General features: G+C 41.6%; 1 protein-coding gene across 6 annotated transcripts in view; it reads left to right on the top strand.

Moving 5' to 3' along the window:
- Positions 1-18,554, top strand: part of LOC121306611 (protein FAM214B-like) — a 51,240-nt gene extending 32,686 nt beyond the window's left edge. For all 6 annotated transcript variants that reach the window (XM_041238448.1, XM_041238434.1, XM_041238444.1 and 3 more), the window contains 9 exons: positions 2,038-2,198; positions 3,779-3,965; positions 4,851-6,132; positions 9,177-9,235; positions 9,717-9,816; positions 13,463-13,621; positions 14,227-14,295; positions 15,126-15,310; positions 16,011-18,554. In XM_041238448.1, the coding sequence (XP_041094382.1) occupies positions 5,032-6,132; positions 9,177-9,235; positions 9,717-9,816; positions 13,463-13,621; positions 14,227-14,295; positions 15,126-15,310; positions 16,011-16,164 (1,827 nt within the window). In that variant the 5' untranslated portion in view covers positions 2,038-2,198; positions 3,779-3,965; positions 4,851-5,031 and the 3' untranslated portion in view covers positions 16,165-18,554. The remainder of the gene's footprint in view (positions 1-2,037; positions 2,199-3,778; positions 3,966-4,850; positions 6,133-9,176; positions 9,236-9,716; positions 9,817-13,462; positions 13,622-14,226; positions 14,296-15,125; positions 15,311-16,010) is intronic.

The raw sequence follows: 18,554 nt of genomic DNA, 5'->3' as shown, positions 1-18,554 counted from the left end.
TCACCAGAGTCTCAACCAGCTCCACATAGTTTTTGGCCTTGTGATTGCCCATGAAGCCCCGAACCACTGGTGGCATCAGCACCTTCCGGGGGTCCACCAGTGGCTCCCACTTGACGTTGTTCCTCCCCACAGAGAACTCGGTCCGCTGTGGCAAGTCCCGCCTGTGGTAGTGCGCCTTGATGTCCCTGCTGTCCCAAAGGCAAAGATAGCAGGGAAACTTGGTAAAACCACCTTGGAGACCCATCAGGAATGCCACCATTTTGAAGTCTCCTATGACCTCCCAGCCGTACTCATCATACTTTAAGGCGTCCAGCAAGGTCTTGATGCTGTTGTAATCCTCTTTGAGGTGCACTGAGTGAGCCAGGGGAAGAGACGGGTACTTGTTACCATTATGGAGCAGCACGGCTTTGAGGCTCCTGGATGAGCTGTCAATGAAGAGGCGCCACTCATTCTGGTTACAGGCGATTCCGATTGCCTCGAACAGACTGGTCACATTGTGGCAGAAGCAGAGCCCATCATGACAGGTGAAGAAGCTGGAAAAAGGTCAGAAGTAGCAGTTGCTTGAGTGGTCAGTGGGTTCCCGCCAAATTCTTGGGGTAGCGAACTTCATGGCTCTCTTTTCCCCTCTGTACCATCCTACAAAAATACATTTATTTCACCCATGACTAATGTGTAAGAGATTCTCGCAACATTTTTCATATATGATATATTTTTTCAATAACATTGAAAATTGTAAAACATTTTAAAATTAAAAACTTTTACAATTTAAAAAATGTTAACAAATTTTATAACATAAAATTCTGAGCAACAATTGTCCATCTTACCTTCCAGAGTTTTTTTGCAGTGCTCGCAGGTGAAATGAGGTGCCCAGGGTTTGTCTTGATCCCCGACAGGCATGCCGAAATATGCCTTGTAGGCCTCACACATCTTAGCAGATGCTTCCACGGAGTACTTTTTCGCTCTTGTCTTGATAAATTGGCCGCAGACATAGCAAAATGCGTCCGCCGGATGCTTGCAGCCTCTTGATGCCATCTCAGAAAAATGCAGATATGTATCCACTTAGGCAGCTGGAACTAAACTGAACTGGTGGGCTTAAGGCCCCTGTATTTATACTACTATTTATATTACTGGAAAGTTCTAGAAGTTATTCCAAGTTTACTCAGCACTGAATCTATCTGGAATGTTCTGGAAAATAGGTAAATTTCAAAATATCACTGTCCTGGTCACAAAAGCAAAGTTTGTGGGGAATAATAGCCATTCTCTATACTTTTGAGGCATAAGCAATTAGGAAATAACACTTACTACCCAGGAACCGAAAAAAAAAAATTGTTACACGGTGTTAGTGAAGGAGCCAGTGGCTTTCTACTGAACTAACTTTTTGTTTAGAGTTAAGGATCAGGGGTAGTGGCATGGTTTAGAGATATTAAGTACTAGAGTACTAGGCTGTGTGGGAGAGGTGAATACAGTGTTGTTTAATGGTGAGACTAGCGTGAGTGGTGCTTGAGCTGAGGGACTGATTGGGAGTGTGGCCCAGTAGTGGGAAAGGGCTTGGACGCTGCGACTCTTGTGTTTTAAACTGAAAGACTAGGAGGAAGTGTGGCCTGGTGGTTAAAGCTGAGCCTAGTGGTTGGAGCTGATGTAAGAGTGCTCTGTAGCCTAGTGGTTGGAGCTGATGTAAGAGTGCTCTGAGCCTAGTGGTTAGAGCTGATGTAAGAGTGCTGTGTAGCCTAGTGATTAGAGTGCTTGGGACTGTGGGTCAGTGTGGCCTAGTAGTTAGAGATGAGGAACTGGGAGGTGGTGTGGCCTGTTGGGAGCCTAATCTCTGCACTCTGTGACGATACAACTGCCCAGTGCAAAGGAGACATCACCTTCTCCCAGGACCATTCTAACGAGCAGTGTAGACTATAGAGTAAAGAACACAGGTTTCAATACAAAATCTGAATCTCTGTGCCCAAAGTGTGTATGGCTGCTGCTGTCTTCCCTAGTGCAAAAATGTTTCATATCTATCTGTCTCTCTCTCTCTCTCTCAATAAACAGGTTCTTCCATTGGAATGGCTTCAGTATTATGAGGATCGTGAGCACCTCCCAACACCCATGTACCGCAGGTTTCATCGAGACTCTCCTGATTCTGAGGGGGTGTTTGTGGATATTGCTCAGCCCACCCAGCTCTGCAGTATCTGAGTGATGCTCTTCCACAGGTGAGGGAGCCCCAGCGTGTGCATTGTGTCTGTGTTTTGTTTATTACCTCGGTTTAACCTTAGGTATTTTACTGCTCTGAATTAAGTAGTAGTATCCAGGTTTATGGAGGATTAAGGGATCCATATACAGGATTGCAGGATACTTTTATTATGGAGACACTGGGGGACATATATAATACTTGCAGCTGTCCAGATTAGCCAACATACTTGTTGCACTATAATGAATCCAAGTAATAGATTTTCATAACAGTTTTCTAGAGATGGAGCCCTACACTTTGTTATCCTTCTCTCTCTCTCTCTCTCTCTCTCTCTCTCTCTCTCTCTCTCTCTCTCTCTCTCTCTCCACCATCAGCTCACATGTGCTACTCTTTAGAGGAATTGAATAGACCCCATCATTTTATAGCTCAGAAATTAAAAAATAAAATTATTTGTTATGGCATTATAAGACACCAACCTTAAATGTCAGAAACGCATAGATTTTTGACATTTAAGAGTTACTGTCCAAAAAATGTATTGCTTAACTTCATCAAACATTGCCACGGAAACAAAAACAAAACCACATCTGAGAGTAGGTCTTTAAAAACAAAAGGCTATGTCACTTCACTTGACTGCAATTATCACCACGGCAACACAAAGTAAAACAGCTAGAAGACACACTTCTAACAGCATTGGCAGTTAAAATGAGCTGGAGTTGGAATGAGTGTACCTTGCACCGTGGATTCATTATAACTTGATTATTCCTGATACCGATTGTATAATCTCAGCACTGTCTTTACATTTTGTTTTTTCCACTGCTTATACCTCATAAACCCTTTTGAAATGCTGGCTTAATATTTTCAGTGTTTTGGAAACTCCTAATCTCTTTGAACTGTGACCTAATATGGCTGCTATGTTGTGGTCATTTTAATTTTTGGTTTCCAGATGATAGACGTGACCAACTGTCTTTTTGAGATACTAGCTTCATACCCCGTACACTGCTGTATTCTCTGATTCTCAGGATGGTTAGGGTGTTTAGCTTTGACATTAACCAGAAGACCATTTCAACCACTGTGAAACAAGCTACATAAGAATAGGTTTGTTCCAGATTCGTCTTAGCTATACAGCATATTCACTATTAATAGTGAAATTGTGTTAATTGGTCAAATACTCCCAGGCCGGTGCATACACCTTGAATGTACAGTTAGACTTCACAGTGACAACTATTTAAGATCCTTTTCAGTCATGAATCACTCAAATACTAGATTCCAATGACAAACATTTCAATTAGAAGTCTTTTTCAATGTCAGAGTTGAAGAAATTGGTTAGAGATTGTTTGGCATATGTTGGAGAGTTTCATAAACTGGGGAATAAGGAGGCCTGTCTTGACTATGAACAGTACAAAGTAAAGTGTTCCTATATATCTTGTGATTTCAACACTAAAGACTGTATTAGTGCTCATTTAAATGTGGCAAGTTAAAGTGTTTCTAAGTATGGATGATGCTCTTTTCACTTTGGAGAACATAAAAATAGCATCTATGCTGTCGGGAACCTTGTGTACGCAGCCTGGACCTAACGCTGCTTGGTTGCCCTCGTATTTTCAGCATTGCCGGTCTCGCATGCTGCTGATTCACATCTTACCACTCCGCCCCAGCCGTGCCCGGAATGCTGTTCGTGTCTTCACGTGGACTCAGTGGTGGCTGTGGAGATGGATGCACCAAACTCGTTCCAGGCTCTAGGGGGCAGGAGAGAGGCAGAGCAAGTCAAGGAGGGGAGCGGAGGAGAAGAGTGGTATGCCTTTTACTGTAAACCATGTGTAGAGATTATTGAAGCATTGAACTCTTATAGTACCTGTTTAGGCTATTTTAACTGAACAAAACCCCAGTGCCCAGATTTTGATTTGTTAAAAAAAAAAAAAAAAAAAAAAAACTTTCCTTTCACGGAACTAGTAAGGTGTGTGTAGGAGCTTTTAAATGTAACCTTTTTATCATGAATACACCTACAATTGAAGTCCGGTCTTTAATAAAAATCCCTTATATCTTGGATACAAAACTAACACAACTACAGAAGATAAAAGTACAAACGGGAGTCGTATCTCGGTTTCAGATGACACCAATTACCACTGCAGCAGTATCCAGGTAAAGAAAGGGTTAACTGCCTGAGTTACCTACCTCAGTCTTTGAAACTTCAGCGTTTTTAGTTTTCATTTAGAAAATGTTGGTTTAAACTTAGAACTGGGGTAAGTCATTTGTGATTGTGGCACTTTGTGTTTTATGGAAAGACTGGAGCATTGGCAGAGTACAAAAATGTCAGACAGCTAATAAGACTCAAGGTTGATATAAATGATTAGCCATAGTTGTATTTGTAGTTTTTGTTGAAGTTGTAGTAGTACCAGTAGCATTACTATTGTTATATTTGAGGAAGAACATCTTTAAGCTTACTATTGAGAAGTGTAACTGACTCATGAGTTTATTTATTTATATGGTGACTGCTTGTTGAAAATAAAATTGCAGGATGTTCTGATTGATGAAGCATCTTCTTTCCTGTGTTCTGGTGAGTCAGTGGTTGAAATGAAACTCAATCTCAGGATCTCTTAGCTTTCTGCTCTAAATGTCTGCACATTACTACATTGCATTCCAGAATTAAATCTGATCCTGTTCTTCTTGTCTGTTGCAGATGAAGTGCTGCTGCGCTCCCGACAGCAAAAGATTTCAGCTGTGTTGATGAAAGGAGTGACTCAAGCTACCACTTGGGCAGGAAAAGAAAAAAAAAACTTTTTTCTCTACTTCTTTTGCACTTTAAATGTTTATATGTTTTTTTCAATTGACTTGATGTGGTGCACAAAACTGAAGGAACAATGAGACACATCCATGTGGAAATTGCACAGAAAGAGTCGTCTGCGGACCAGCCTCCTCAAGAAGGGGATCTTCCCCGGCCGAACATCCAAACAGGGGTCCTGGACTCCAGCTCGGGCCAGGGCCTCATCCGGCCCTTCAGTGAGAACGAGATCAAGCTGCAGAAGGTCTATCAGCTCTCCATCTTCTCACAGCTGGCTGGCTTCACCGAGAGTGTGGGGCAGAGGGCCGGCAAACACACCACGAAGAGGGGACTGTCCGAGAGCCCTACCCATTCGGACAAGAAGCGGGTTCACTTGGCCCAGTCCGACGAGGAGCTAGAGGATGAGGTGGGGCCCTCGGACCAGCTGGTGGATGAGAAGCCCCTGTTGTGTGGCTCCGGCCAGCACTTCTCTCACACAGGGATGCGTGTGATTGAGCACAAGGACTACATCTCTCCTGCCAGAGACCCTGTCTGGAGCGCAGGGAGGCTGCCATTCCCTCTTCCTGCGCTCGACTGCAGCAAGCAGGTTTTAGAGCACAACGCCGTGAGGAATGGGGAGGACTGTAACTGTCCAAGAATCCTGCATTCTACCGACTGTGCAATCCAAACAGATCCGCCAGCTTTCAAGTCAATGGCAGACTCCAGGACAGCTGGCATGTGGGAACTTGCCAATGGAGAAATGTCTTGTGGCCAAACCTCTGACAACACCGAGCACAAGGACTTCATAAAACGCTGTAAGTCAAGCGATGAAGTGCCGGCTCCTTATCGAGAGACGGAGGACAGGAGGTCAAGGACTTTAGCTCAGGAGCTGAGGTCTCCAGAGACGAATCAACCGCAGGCTTCCTCCAGTAACGGGCTGGCCTCCTCGGAGAAGACCCCATGCTTGGCCAAGCAGTCTGGTCCCAGCCCGGCCCCTGGCAGCAGTGGCTGTGCCGTCAAGAGGAAGCTCCTGGTGTCCAGCGACATGGTGGAGTCCTGCTCCGAGGACGAGGGCCCTTCCACCTCCAAGAAGAGTTGCACCCCACTGTCCCACGCCATCACCGTGTCCTGCCGCAGCACCGACGCCAAAGCAGCTCCCTTCTGGAACCACCTGCTCCCGTTGGCCCGGGACAGGCCCAAGGTACAAACCTTCCTCTCCCAAATTGTTTGGAATGCATTTAAAGCGTTTTTGTGTTGGTGGTTGTCATTTGTGGCTCTTCTAATATTTTCTGGTCCAGGACTTTGTTCCAGCCATTCCCTAACTTTACAATTAAACATTCCAGAGTCTTATTCCCACCTAGTTTTTTCATTGAATTTAAGTGTTAAATTAAACAATTAAGGCCTGGTTGGAACCAGATCCTGCTCTGGATTGGACTGAAAGAGTCACAAGTGGCTGCCACTATTCTCAGTGATCTGGTTGTAATGCAGATGGAGGTGCGCACATCGGTTTTTTGGATTGAGCTCTTGACACCTAGGCAAAGGTCTTTTGGGTCGATTTAACATTCCAACTGAAGAAACAGCTGTTAAAATGTATTTCAATTTCTGCTTCTTCAGCCTTTGTGGAGAGCTGTCCTAAGCACAAATTAAAGCAGCTGTTTCTTCTGTTGTTTCATTGGATTGGATAATTGGCCCAGTCAGCACCATTGACCCTCACCTTTGTGTCATCACCTGCTTGCTATGGAGAGTGCAATCTAAAATGGTTGTTTCTAGAGCTTTACAAACCCAGTCATATGACATGTAGATCAATCTGAACAGGAGCAGCGTGTTCCATAGCTGCAATTGTACTGCTAATGAGCTCTGTGTAGGGGTCGTTCGTTCATTCATTCGTTTGTTCTTTTTTCCTAGATGATTTAGTGGATTAGTATGTCATGTGAACCCGCATGGTCTCTGGGTCAATTGAAGCTCAGTTTGGTAAACTCATTTGCAGTCATATTTAATAATTTGAGTGACGTGAGTTCAGTAGGTCACTGCACAGATACACGCTCCAGAATCACTTTTGATTATAGGATTGTTTTAGAGACTAAGAGACTGGTGCATGGTTGAGTCACCTTGGTTGGAGAACATGCAGCGTGTGTGAGTAGCAGCTTGAACTGCAGTGATTGATGCAGCACTTGCTATGTGTATAAAATGTGATTTTGCAGAGCTGTCAGAACTGGAAACACTTTTTCCCTTTTTGAAATGCGTGAAAGCTCCACGGCGCCCCACCCCCACCCCACCTCTTTACACTTGTACTAAAGAAGGACTGATCTGTTCCCGAGACCCAGGCCACTCACACAGAATGATAACCATGGCCCGCTTCAAGAGCCCAGAAAAAAAAAGAAAAAAACTTCCCAGCAAACAGTGGAGTGAATGAAGCTAGAAAGACAGAATGGGCTCTTTTGTGCCCGTGTGTGCAGGCAGGCCAGGCAGGCAGGCAGGCAGGCCAGGCAGGCAGACAGACAGGCAGACAGGCAGGCAGGCAGGCAGGCAGGCAGGCAGGCAGGCAATTCCAGCTAGCGAAGCACAGCCTTGCAGTTCGCATTAAAACCCAGGCAGGCTTCCTACAGTACTCTTCACACCAGGTCTGCATCCCATTGCAGTTCATTGCAGGGGGTGAGAGTTTGGAATGAGTTACGTAGTCAAGTTTTTTCTACTGAATCATTGGGATCCTTTTGACAGAATTGAGATCAGTCAGGTACTGGGAACTGGACGAGCACTGATGAGCTGAGTGGCCTCTTCTCATTCGGAGATGTACTTGCACGTAGGCCTACATATTGTGTGTAAGTTGATACATCTGTGCATAATGTTTGTAGCTCACAGATTTGTTGCTGTTTTGAAAACCGTTCCTCCAGTTTTATTGACATTTTGAGAAGGTTTAGCTCATGGTGACCTGCTCGCCGTTATTTCTGTAATTTGTTAACCTACAGCTTGCCCATATTGGTTAGAACTTTACTTGGATGTTTTGTGATAAAATAAGCGAATAAGCGCTACTAGCTCATACTAGACTTCCTGGTGCAGTGATTAGTGTGGTGCCCTGATCCAGTTTGGATTTCATTTTTTTTTTTTTTTTTTTTTTTGCTATACAAGCAGTTATGTTGCATCTGACTAAAAGAATGCCTGTTTTCATAGTAGAAAGTGCAGTGCACCCCTGGAATAAAGCCCATTCACACCCACATTGTTACACACCCTACAGCATTCCTGTACACATGCTGCACTTTCCAGCCTCATGTTGTAATATATCATATTAACTGAATGGATTAGCAATGCTGAGCTGGCATGGGAAAGTTTAAAAGGCAGTTGGTTGATCTGTAGCATTGGGGAGTGGTAAGAGAGAGCATCCCCTGGTCTGATTTGAGAGGCACAACGCAGGACCTAGGGGGGAGTCTCACTGTGTGCTCGTGCAGCTGGTGTGGCATGTTGGCCAGGGGATGCAGAGGAGTTCGTGATGAACAGTCTGATGATGCTTTCAGTCTGATGACTGCTCTCATGATGAACAGTCTGAGCGTGCTCCATGCTTACCACTTAGGAGCCAGGCTGCTTTTACCTGTAAGTACGTTTGTACAGCTGCGGGGCAGTGAAATTTACAACTGTGGAAGTCTAGGGGGCAAGCGGTTCAAATTCAAAATCTCATTTATGGATTTCTCACCTGGAATTGTATTTCCTGATACAGAAGAAAACATTGACTCCCAAAGACATCTAGGATGTATTTGCCTGCTATGGGTTTTATTTGAAGCTACATACTGTACATTGTCATGTAATCTATTTGAGAGTAAATTTGGTCTATGAGCTGCCTAATTACAGAGCAGATTGATTGCTTGATTGATTTCGTAAATCAGTTTAGGCAAATTTTCAGTTAACATTATTGAGTATATTTATACCATCACAAAATTGGAATGCTTTATTCATATGTTCTGTCTCAGTTAATTTAGTTTTCTAGTGTAACACTATTTTAATTATTGGGAACTGTGTTGCTCTGCCAGGCATCGCTGTATAGAAAAGAAAAAAAAAAGCAAGAAGGTACTCGGTATTTCATTTTGAAAGCAAGGCTGTGACTGGTAAAAGGTTAATATTTCTAGATTATGAGTTAAGAGTTGTCTGTTTTTTAAGATTTTCAGAATGTCCTAAATGTGTTGCGTCGTGTGTCTTCTGTGTGCTGACTGACTCTGAAGCCTGTTCTCACACACTGTGTATTCTCACCTCTTACAGTGTTCTGCAGATTGCAGCAGTGTGGGCAGACGACTGAAAGGTGGACTTCGGCTGAAATCGTGAGTTTTCATTTTAATTTGGATCTTCTCAGTGTACCGAAGTCAGAGAGGTGGAAGATATAATAAAAATATTGACCGTTGGCAACAGCAGGCACAGTAGTTGTAGTGTGTAGTGTTTATGTCAGGACATTTTAGGCTGTATTTGTCTAAGCCCTTTTGTTTTTAGTTTTTCTGCAGGAATTCTAAAAACAAATAAGAACTTTACCCTTCTTATGAACCATTACAATTACATGTATGGATTATTTATTTGTGGCATGATATGTTTTTCTTTCTTCCTGAAACAATTATGCTGATGATGATATACAGGAAAGTGCTTTGAGAATCTTAGTTTCTGTAAGGACAGAATACTCCTAAGAAAAGCCTACAACACATTCAAGATTGAATGATTTTAGCCCCTTCTCCACACTGGTGGGCTGTGCTCTCTGTCTCCGTGTTGCACATTCCTAATTCCCAACCGCTGTGTCTCTCTCTCCTTCCTCAGGAGGCAGCTCCGCAGCTCCCGTCGGGGGGAGTCGAGCCAGGCTCCCCGCTCCAGCTGGTCCTCCGGCTCCATCAGCCGCTCCCTGCTGGGGAACTTTGAGGTACCGTACACCTGTCTGTCTGCAAACATGTCTGTGCCACACTTTATATATATATATATATATATATATATATAGATATATATATATCTATATCATATATAATATCATTATTATTTAAGAGATAATGCACAGCTCTTAATGCTAACACAGATTTAAGAAAGACATTGATGATATGGTAAGTGTTGTCAGAGTAAAGCAGATCTATTAATACATAATTACTTGAATTCATGGTAGTTGTGAAAACCCAAGACTAGGTTAAGGACTAGTGCGAGTTTCACACCTGTTATTATATTGTGGGTAGCATTATTATTTAATAAATGTCATGAGTGGCTCATGGTTCATGTATAGTGGTGCTTGAGAATAGCTGCAAGGTAGGGTTTCACTGAGTGGGTTGTAATAGCTTCAGTAGCACATCATTTGTGTCCTTATTGATTAGAACAGCCTTGTGTGAATATAAATACACCATAAATCTTGATTTCAGCTTCCCCAGTCTTGCATTCAGTGCTTGGAGTCCACTAGTCTAGCTACTGTAAGGGGTCTGGTCAGAGTCCAAAACGCACTTGAAAAGCATTTTCAGATCAGTTTTGAAAAGAAAAACAGCTTCTGGAAACTGAAGGGTGGGTTCATTTAATAAAATAAAGGCCCACTTTCCATTTCCTTGTTCTGTAGCTACATTCAATCACATTTTCCACATGTGTTCTCAAGGGCTTTTCAGACAGGGATTTTGTAATATCTTAAACCGCTAAGATATTAGCGAAGCACCTGTCTATATATATATATATATATATATATATATATATATATATATATATATATATATATATATATATATATATATATATATATACATACATACATACATACATACATACATACATACATACATACATACATACATACATACATACATACATACACACACACACACACAGAGTACTGTGCAAAAGTTTTAGGTAGGTGTGAAAAAATGCTGTAAAGTAAGAATGCTTTCAAAAATAGACATGTTAATAGATTATATTTATCAATTAACTAAATGCAAAGTGAATGAACAGAAGAAAAATCTAAATCAAATCCATATTTGGTGTGACCACCCTTTGCCTTCAAAACAGCATCAATTCTTCTAGGTACACTTGCACAAAGTCAGGGATTTTGTAGGCATATAGTCAGGTGTATGATTAAACAGTTATACCAAACAGGTGCTATTGATCATCAATTCAATATGTAGGTTAAAACACAATCATTAACTGAAACTGAAACAGCTGTGTAGGAGGAATAAAACTGGGTGAGGAACAGCCAAACTCAGCTAACAAGGTGAGGTTGCTGAAGACAGTTTACTGTCAAAAGTCATACACCATGGCAAGACTGAGCACAGCAACAAGACACAAGGTAGTTATACTGCATCAGCAAGGTCTCTCCCAGGCAGAAATTTCAAGGCAGACAGGGGTTTCCAGATGTGCTGTCCAAGCTCTTTTGAAGAAGCACAAAGAAACGGGCAACGTTGAGGACCGTAGACGCAGTGGTCTGCCAAGGAAACTTACTGCAGCAGATGAAAGACACATCATGCTTGCTTCCCTTCGCAATCGGAAGATGTCCAGCAATGTCATCAGCTCAGAATTGGCAGAAAACAGTGGGACCCTTATACACCCATCTACTGTCCGGAGAAGTCTGGTCAGAAGTGGCCTTCATGGAAGACTTGCGGCCAAAAAGCCATACCTCCGACGTGGAAACAAGGCCAAGCGACTCAACTATGCACGAAAACACAGGAACTGGGGTGCAGAAAAATGGCAGCAGGTGCTCTGGACTGATGAGTCAAAATTTGAAATATCTGGCTGTAGCAGAAGGCAGTTTGTTCGCCGAAGGGCTGGAGAGCGGTACACGAATGAGTGTCTGCAGGCAACAGTGAAGCATAGTGGAGGTTCCTTGCAAGTTTGGGGCTGTATTTCTGCAAATGGAGTTGGGGATTTGGTCAGAATTAATGGTCTCCTCAATGCTGAGAAGTACAGGCAGATACTTATCCATCATGCAATACCATCAGGGAGGCATCTGATTGGCCCCAAATTTATTCTGCAGCATGACAACGACCCCAAACATACAGCGAAAGTCATTAAGAACTATCTTCAGCGTAAAGAAGAACAAGGAGTCCTGGAAGTGATGGTATGGCCCCCACAGAGCCCTGATCTCAACATCATCGAGTCTGTCTGGGATTACATGAAGAGAGAGAAGCAACTGAGGCTGCCTAAATCCACAGAAGAACTGTGGTTAGTTCTCCAAGATGTTTGGGCCAACCTACCTGCCGAGTTCCTTCAAAAACTGTGTGCAAGTGTACCTAGAAGAATTGATGCTGTTTTGAAGGCAAAGGGTGGTCACACCAAATATTGATTTGATTTAGATTTTTCTTCTGTTCACTCACTTTGCATTTAGTTAATTGATAAATATAATCTATTAACATGTCTATTTTTGAAAGCATTCTTACTTTACAGCATTTTTTCACACCTGCCTAAAACTTTTGCACAGTACTGTGTGTGTGTGTGTGTGTTATCTATACATATATATATATATATACTATATAGAATATATATATATATATATAGATATAATAGATATATATATATATCTCTCTCAAGAGAGAGAACCTAATTGAGACCAGACTTGCTCACAACATTATTTAGGACAAGTTATTTAGGGAATTAGAATCTGTGATTCATAAGGAGTTTCTGTCTGTCTTACTAATTTTACTTACTGTATATCTAGAGTTGTTTTAAATGTATTTTTTAGCTAACCGCTTAACCAACTGCTCTCAGTTTTTCTCACAATATTTAGGACCACTGTTGTAAAAAAAGGCAAATAAAAGAAAAAAAGGAAGAGAAGTCATGGGCCACTTCTTTTCAAGTCCAGATAAGTGTACTTTATTGAAGATAACAGTTCTGAGTTGCAAAGTTACAACTAGACATCTTAAAGGTTACGTGGTCACAACAGTTTGCAGGAATCCTCTTTCCAAGCACGGATCAGAGCAATACAAAGAACATTTCAGTATTCTCAGCTTAAATACAGTCTCTCAATGACATTGTGATTTTTCCTTAAACCAATCAGAAAAAGAGACAGATCTCTTATCACTTGGTTAATTGTCCATTTGTATTAACCCTGCTTCAAAGCATCTGGTTCAATCCAGTTTATCTTTGAAGTAGACAGTTTTTATAACCCTCATAAAATCAACTGTCATTTCCTAAGAAAACCTGTTTTATTTCTAGTTTGTACTGTAAGTAGGAAATTAACCAGAATCCGGCTTAATCTTTAACCCATTCTGTGAGTTGTATTCGAAGACCAAAAATTAATTTATATCTAAAAAAAATGTTCCAACAACCACAATTTAAAGCGAATGTCAGATTGTTGTATGATCACTAATTGGGTCTGTTAAGGTCACAGTGATCTCCTTTTTCGTGATCCCGATGGCATGAATAATCATTTTTACATCATTGTTGGGCGATGTATGTTCCTGAAATGCATGTTGCTTTGTAGGGGAGTGTGCTGAGCATGTCCTTCCCTTGACTGGAGCCGTACGTCAGGGCAGTAACGCAGCTCTGTGTTGCTTCTGAGCACTGGTAGCATGTGTATGCTCACGGTCTGGCTGCTGTTGTTTCGATTGCAGGAGTCGATCCTGAAGGGCCGCTTTGCCCCGTCGGGCCGGATCGAGGGATTCACTGCAGAGATTGGTGCCAGCGGCTCCTATTGCCCACAGCACGCCACCCTGCCTGTGGAGGTCACCTACTACGACATCTCTGAGCACAGCGCTCCCTCCCCCTTCCTGGTAATATTGCACCGCCACGCTTGTTTTGTTCCTCTGTCTTCCTTTAGACAACAGATTCCTAAATGAAGAGATGCTAGTATAACAGGGCAGGGTGTGAACCGGTGACCGCACACGCCACAAGCTAGTATCTTAACCACTATGCAAAAAACCCGGGCTCATCTGCGTTCATGGTTTTAGAGCTTTTAACTTCACCAACGGGACAGAATCCATAACGGCAGTGAATCACTTAACACTGCACATTACACTAGAGGGGTGTTAAATGCTATGTAATTAGTTTTGTTTGGGTTAAAACATGATTAAAGGTAATCATGATTGTAGTGATGATGTTTAGCCGGTAATGGATTTTTGGTGTTTCTTGTTGTGTCTTGTTTCATTCTACAGTTCTTTATTAAAGAAAATCAGTGACAGTTAGTTTAGGTCCATTTAAGATTGGAGATGGCTGCCCTGTACTGTCAGCTGTTTTTAAAGCAGAGGTGCAGTGCATTTTTCAGGTTGGAATAGTTCTCTTTCCCTGTCTGCTTTCACTGTAGCAGTGCTGCATTTGCCCAGCAGGTGCCAGTGTTGAACAAGGTTTCTCTGAAGAGTTTTATTTGCATCTTGTTTAGGGCGTGATCCACCTGGAGTCTTTGGGAAAGAAGGGATACAGTGTTCCCAAAGCAGGAACCATCCAAGTGGTGAGTCTGGGAATGCTATTCAATTACATTGACTCTTTTTACTTTTTTTTTCAGGTTTCCATTTTGTGAGCCATTCTTTGTGTCTGCAGCAACATTAGTCTGCATTGTGAAAGATACTATATTATTGCTAGTTAAATAGTAATTAGTTGAAGTTCTATATTTAAAGTATGTCATTGTTCATTTACTTAGTTAAGCTGTGCACAGTGATGTCCAATATTCAGTCATATTCAATTCATTTGGTTCCAGGGGTCCATCGGATATGTGAAAATATCATATTTAATTGTAATTGCTTTATTAATGTCAGAGCATTATAAATTAACAATGTAAGATACAGCAGTTTGTCTAAAACACCAAAGTACGGTCTTGCACGTATACTGTACAAAGACAATCAGTGAAAATTATTGTAAAACAAAGCAGAGAGTTGAATAAAGTATATTACCCATTTTAAATCAACTGTATATTAAGGAAATCCATCTATCGAGACCCCTTGAATCTCAACAAGTCTGGCTGTACTGCCTGGTTCAGTATGTCCCAGGATGTCCTTGTTTATTGGATGGCTTCATCTAGATTCTCAGTTGTTTTTTTACTTAATTTTAACACAGAAACAGTAAAACCACAATTCACTTCTGATGTGTGTTTATTTTGATAAACCTAAATATATATATATAGATAATTAATTATCCTCATTGTTGTAAAGAATGCGTGTTTATTTCATGCTGCCTGTTATCTCTAACCCTAACTCTCTCCTCTCTCTGCGCTCTCTCTCTCTCCCCTCTTTCTCTCTCTCCTCTCTCACCCCTCTCCCCTCTCTCTTTCTCTCTCTCTCGCAGACCTTATTCAACCCCAATAAAACTGTGGTGAAGATGTTCCTGGTGACGTACAGCTTCGGGGACATGCCAGTGAACCACGTGACCTTCCTGCGGCACCGCATCTTTCTGGTGCCCGTGGAGGAGGGGGAGGAGCAGGGGGGCACCCCCACCCGGAGGAGGATACTCTGCTACCTGATTCACCTCAGGTAACCGTGGCGACCACCGAGGCTCGGGCTGCTCTCCTCACTATACTAGTTGATTGTGAATGGTAGATCTTCCTATTACACATAGCTCAAAGTGTAAGTACATTTTAACAATGCTTACGCAGTATTTAACATATGTATTTTATAAGCCATAGTCAGTAAGACTATTACAGAATTAAAAGTTAATAAAACACTTTGTGCATTTAAGTCCAAGAAATGATTCAAACTGTGTGATGTGAATGTAGGTCAGGATGAGTTCGTTAGCAATTTAACTGGCACTTTTTGGATTACTGTTAAAGACCTAGCTTATAAACATACAAAAAATGTGTTCAAGGTTAGTTATAATTGAGCAACTTATTCATAATGTTTCATCATTTATATACTGGGTGTTTCTGTCTTCAGTTTTCGCAGTGGCTAAGGAAACTCAGTGTTTTGTTGACATTAAGAAAATATCAGCTCACCAATTATCTGAAGAGATTTTAAGTGTGGCTATTTACTGTAGTAAAATAGTTTTCAAACTGTGGTTAAAACACTAGTTTACTAAAGTATACTGTAGTATGGCAGACTGTGGCAGTGCCATGCCCATTCCATTGCATCTTATATCTAAATACTGTTCTGTAGCACTCCTGACTTGTCTTGTGTTGGTGTTTTTTAATCCAAGCAAACTGAAAGAGACTGACAATACCTCAATCTTGTTTTTCAGATTCCAGAGCTCAAAGTCTGGGAAGATCTATTTGCACAACGATATCCGTCTGCTGTTCTCCCGAAAATCTATCGAGGTGGACACGGGGATCCCCTACGAGTTGAAATCTTTCACAGAAATGCCAAGAAACCCCAAGTACTCTCCTAGGGTATGAACACGGGATAGTTTCACTGCCTTCTGGAAGGACAGTACAGAGAGAGGAACAATTCAAGCGAAAAATGAAAAAACTTAATGCAAACAAAACTGTACGGAAACTTGAAACTCAAAACTGTTTCTGAATCCAGTGTTAACATGCATGCCTTGTAACAAGCCTGTGTTCTCTTGTAGTGCGGTTTACATTTTATAGCACTGATCTTCAACCTTTCTGAACCCAGAGACCATACACCCGTACTGTGAATCAACAAGAGAGCTGAAGCCAGCAAACCGTGCTTTAAAAAACAAACACTCACTGTTCATAATAGTTCAGAAAGCTCCCTTGTGGAATACCCTTGTTGAATAGGACCTGGCATCTTTGGGGACCACACACCTTGGCATACACTCCGTTACATGTTGTGCATAGTTCACAGAAGGGAGGAGTTCAAAAACATGCACTAGTGGCTGAGGAAATGATCATCTGCTCAGCTAATCTCTCAATTCCCAACTGGATGAACGTCCAGTGACTTTCTATATACCACACCAGCGGTTTGGATGTTTTAGACTCAAGGAGTTGTGTTAAAAAACCTTGCTACTATTAAAGAAAGCTATAGCCACTGTCCATGCCCGGGTCCTCCACCACAAGGGGAATTAATGTTCAATGACGTATGAGCAGTGAGTGAACATGAAAACAGATGACTGTTTGGGTATGGTCCGGGAAAAGTGCCACCCGTGTAGGCCACATATGAAAGGCAATTCGAAACTAAAAATACCTTTAAAAAAAGCTGCTATAACACAGACCCGCTGGGGCAAAATTCACCCATCATGCATTAATCCCCTGACTCCCTTAGCTTTGGGAGTGGGGTAGCACTGCAGGTGCACCAGCCTCACCCTTCTATATACAACTAGGCAATGGGGATAGGGGACGTACGTGATTGGGATGTAGTTTAAAAAAAATACTCCTGTTCTGAAATCAGAGTTGCTACAGAAGCGTTCTCGATCCTGGAAACTCCTGTGCTGTCACTGTGCACATCCCTGGTGTTGGTGGTTCATCCAGTCTGGGGGCCACCAGTCTGTCCATTGGGGAGGTTGGTTGGAGAACACTATGTTAGAGCATTCTGTTAACAGTCTGAGTTAAAAGAAAACAAAAAAAGAGTAGTGTTTAATTTATTTGCAGATGTCTTACAGCAATACTGTGTGCATATTGAAGGTGTGATTTTAAAACCTGACAGTTGTTCATGTCTGCCAGGTATGTACAGTACACGAAGGCTGCTCTGTGCCGAGCCACATTTTGTTGAGAGATGATTGGTTTTGGGGAGTGGGGAGGGGTGGAGAACTGGACTTGCCAGTAGCACAGATCACACAATAATTAATGTTGCAGATGTGATGTTATCAAAAAATGTTTTTAGGTTACTTACAATTTATAAGACATCACAACTTCTGATGCCTACTAAACACAGCCCTCAATAGCCCAAGCATAGTAAAACTGTGGATTCTAAAGAAAATGCAGGGGGGTTGACAAAAAAAAAAACACACATTATGAAAGGGTGTCTACCATGGGTCTACCAATTGCAGAGTATTTTAGTTGCAAGAAACTTTTTTTTTTTTTTAATCTTGTTATTTAAATATAATTTTAGTTTAAGTCTATATTTAAGATAAAAGTAGATTGTACTTTGGTTTTAAAATTGGATTTTGATAGGGCTGGAAACTAACCAGAGGATATTTTATTATTTATTTTTAGCAATGTGGTTTATTTGTAGTAAGAGCTTGTGTTGGTTTGAGAAAAGGTCTTGTAGCAGTTCATCAGAGAAGAGAGATGCACACCACATCTTTTAATGCACATATTTGTACACTACCGTTAGTATTCCATTTAAGTAAAGGTTTTGCAGTTGCTGATTGGCACAATGAGTAAATAGGTTGTACCCTTGCTTAAACATCAGTTAGGAGCTGTTCCAAGATGCTCTGCAGTACAGTAGAGTTCACTGGGGTACAAAGGATCCCTGACTTTGAAAAACAGAAGTAGTTAACGCAGTGAAAAATAACAATTTCTTCTTTGGATGGTCACTGAAAGAGTGGACAATTACAGTGATATTTCTGAGAATAGGCAGTGTTTAAAAAAAGACATTGCAAGATAATAACAGATTTATATTGCATTAGCTGGATAAACAAGTTAAATTTAAGTTTTGCTAAAATGATTTTACTTTGTTTCTTTTATTATTATATTCTACAGATTGGTGTATTGAAGTTATGGATCAAAATAAAGGGACAGTGATAGTCTATTTGGGGTCCATCCATGGAGTTTGAGGGACCTTATAAAAACAGCCATGTGAATCACTAACAAAACAAGTTTGGCGACAAAATGGGTGTGAAAATCATTGCGTGAGAAGAAAGGAACAAAGCTATGGAAGATGG

Source organism: Polyodon spathula, chromosome 2, assembly GCF_017654505.1.
Source record: "Polyodon spathula isolate WHYD16114869_AA chromosome 2, ASM1765450v1, whole genome shotgun sequence".
Taxonomy (NCBI): Eukaryota; Metazoa; Chordata; class Actinopteri; order Acipenseriformes; family Polyodontidae; genus Polyodon; species Polyodon spathula.
Note: the sequence above shows the minus strand (reverse complement) of the source record. Positions and strands in the feature narration are given on the sequence as shown.